Source organism: Mandrillus leucophaeus, unplaced genomic scaffold, assembly GCF_000951045.1.
Source record: "Mandrillus leucophaeus isolate KB7577 unplaced genomic scaffold, Mleu.le_1.0 Scaffold8, whole genome shotgun sequence".
NCBI lineage: Eukaryota > Metazoa > Chordata > Mammalia > Primates > Cercopithecidae > Mandrillus > Mandrillus leucophaeus.
Genome location: NW_012108696.1, coordinates 2,087,530 through 2,089,676, shown reverse-complemented (window position 1 = coordinate 2,089,676; position 2,147 = coordinate 2,087,530). Strand labels below are relative to the sequence as shown.

At 54.3% G+C, this 2,147-nt stretch overlaps 1 protein-coding gene across 1 annotated transcript in view; it reads left to right on the top strand.

The window, feature by feature from the left end:
* Positions 1-2,147, top strand: part of PLIN5 (perilipin 5) — a 14,707-nt gene that overhangs the window by 3,429 nt on the left and 9,131 nt on the right. Inside the window, exons 3-4 of the mRNA XM_011967470.1 lie at positions 1,017-1,099; positions 1,590-1,770. Coding sequence (XP_011822860.1) covers positions 1,017-1,099; positions 1,590-1,770 — 264 coding nt within the window. The remainder of the gene's footprint in view (positions 1-1,016; positions 1,100-1,589; positions 1,771-2,147) is intronic.

Here is a 2,147-nt window from a genome sequence, read left to right as displayed (position 1 = left end):
AAACCCCATCTCTACTAAAAATACAAAAATTAGCCAGGCATGGTGGTGGGCGCCTGTAATCCCAGCTCCAACGGAAGCTGAGGCAGGAGAATCGCTTGAACTTGGGATACGGGTCCCAGGGTCCAGTGGCAAGCCGAAATTGTGCCACTGCACTCCAGCCTGGGTGACAGAGCTAGACTCTATTTCAAAAATAAATAAATCTGATCTCCGGCCCTCTCCCCTTACCTGTTTACTGGTGGGGCCCCTCCTCTCTGTCCGTATTCCATCTGTCTCCCTGTTCCCCCTCGTTTGTTGGCCTGACATGCCTTGGGTCCATTTGTCTCTCCAGGCCCCATCCCCTCTGTGCCTGCCTCTGCCTGTCCTGAGCCCGGCAACCTCCGCTCTGCAGTTCTCACATCTCTGTGGACCCCTGAGCCGATGATGGAGTGGGGGGGAGGGGGTGGGGGGGACTATAGGACCCTTGGCCTATAGTCTGACCCATGAAGAGGGTCGCCTGAGGGTCCCAGCCTAGCACCTAGTCACCTGCCTCTCAGCCAGATTCTGTGACCTTGAGTCTGTCCGCTGGGCCATCTGAGCTGGGCACAGCTGCAAAGTCACCTTGGTGCTGGGAGAATAGGGTGGGTGGCAGAGCCCCGGCAGGTGAACAGAGGAGGCAGTGCCCAACCCAGTGGCATACCCACACCCTCAGGGCCCCCAGTCTCACCTAGGGAGGCAGCCAGGTCCCCCTGTGGTCTAAGCCTTCTCCGCATCTCCCTCTGCTGGCGTCTGTCTCCAGGAGCCACAGGTATCTGTCCCAGCGTCTTTGTGGCTTCTTGCTGTAAGGTCTCAGGAAGCCTGTGCCTCTCCTGGTGTGGGTCTCGTCTCCATCATTCTGTGTGGTCTCTGCCTGTCTCTCCTGGTCTCCTTCCTTCTCTGTCTGCTTCTCTCTCTAGCATTCCCTCCCTCTACAACTCTCACTGTGTCCCTATCTCCCTCTACATCTCCCCGAGTCTCCTTGCCTCTCTCCCTCCCTTCAGTGGCCTCCGTGAACAGTCTCGCCTGCAGGGGCCTGGACAAGCTGGAGGAGAAGCTTCCCTTTCTGCAGCAACCTTCGGAGACGGTACCCCAGATAACTAGACATGGGGACCTCCAGTGGGGGCAGGCCAAGGAAGGGATGGTGCCAGCCAGGCTTTTAGTTAACTCGAGACAAAACAGCCAGGTTAAGATAACTGCAATATATATATACACACACACATATATACACACACACATGTGTGTATATGTATATATAGTATACATGTACATGTATTTATACATGTGTATATGTATGTGTATATGTGCATATATAGGTATACGTGTGTATATATGTATATGTGTGTATATATGTGTATATATGTGTGTGTATATATATATGTATTGCTAGTAAGGGCGGGTAACTGCCTCAACACCCTCTGAGGGAAGGGTTTCATCACCCCTTTTATAGGGGAAACTGAGGCACGGAGCCAGGAGGAAGTCCAGGGATCTTTGAGTCCCAGCCCCAGGGAACTAGGGTGGCAGAAATGGAGCTGGAGTCCCGCGGTGCCTGGAGTAGGGGGGGCCCTTCCTTCCAGGTGGTGACCTCAGCCAAGGACGCGGTGGCCAGCAGTGTCACGGGTGTGGTGGACCTGGCCCGGCGTGGCCGGCGCTGGAGCGTGGAGCTGAAGCGCTCCGTGAGCCATGCCATGGACGTTGTGCTGGAAAAATCAGAGGAGCTGGTGGATCACTTCCTGCCCATGACGGAGGAAGAGCTCGGTGAGGACGACACCCTCATCCCTAACCGCTGAGTCCTCCTGCCCAGTCCACATCCCCCTGTGGTACAGATCAGAGAGGTCTGAGACTCACCCAAGGTCACACAGCAGATCAGGAAACACAGTACTTGAAACCAGGCCCGTCCTCCCTCCCAGTCACTTCCATGGTCTCCCAACCTGCATCCTGCCAGGAGTCAGAATACCCAGACCCTAAGGGCGTATAGGGCTTTTAGACTTGAGGTCCCAAACTGGTGGACCCCCAAATGCCCATGCAGTGTGTTTTAAATATTTTCATTCTTTGCATGCATTTAACAACCAGATTTTGCATTACATGTCCCAATTCTTGGCTTGTTTTGAAAAACTAGACACACTGCCAGGCAC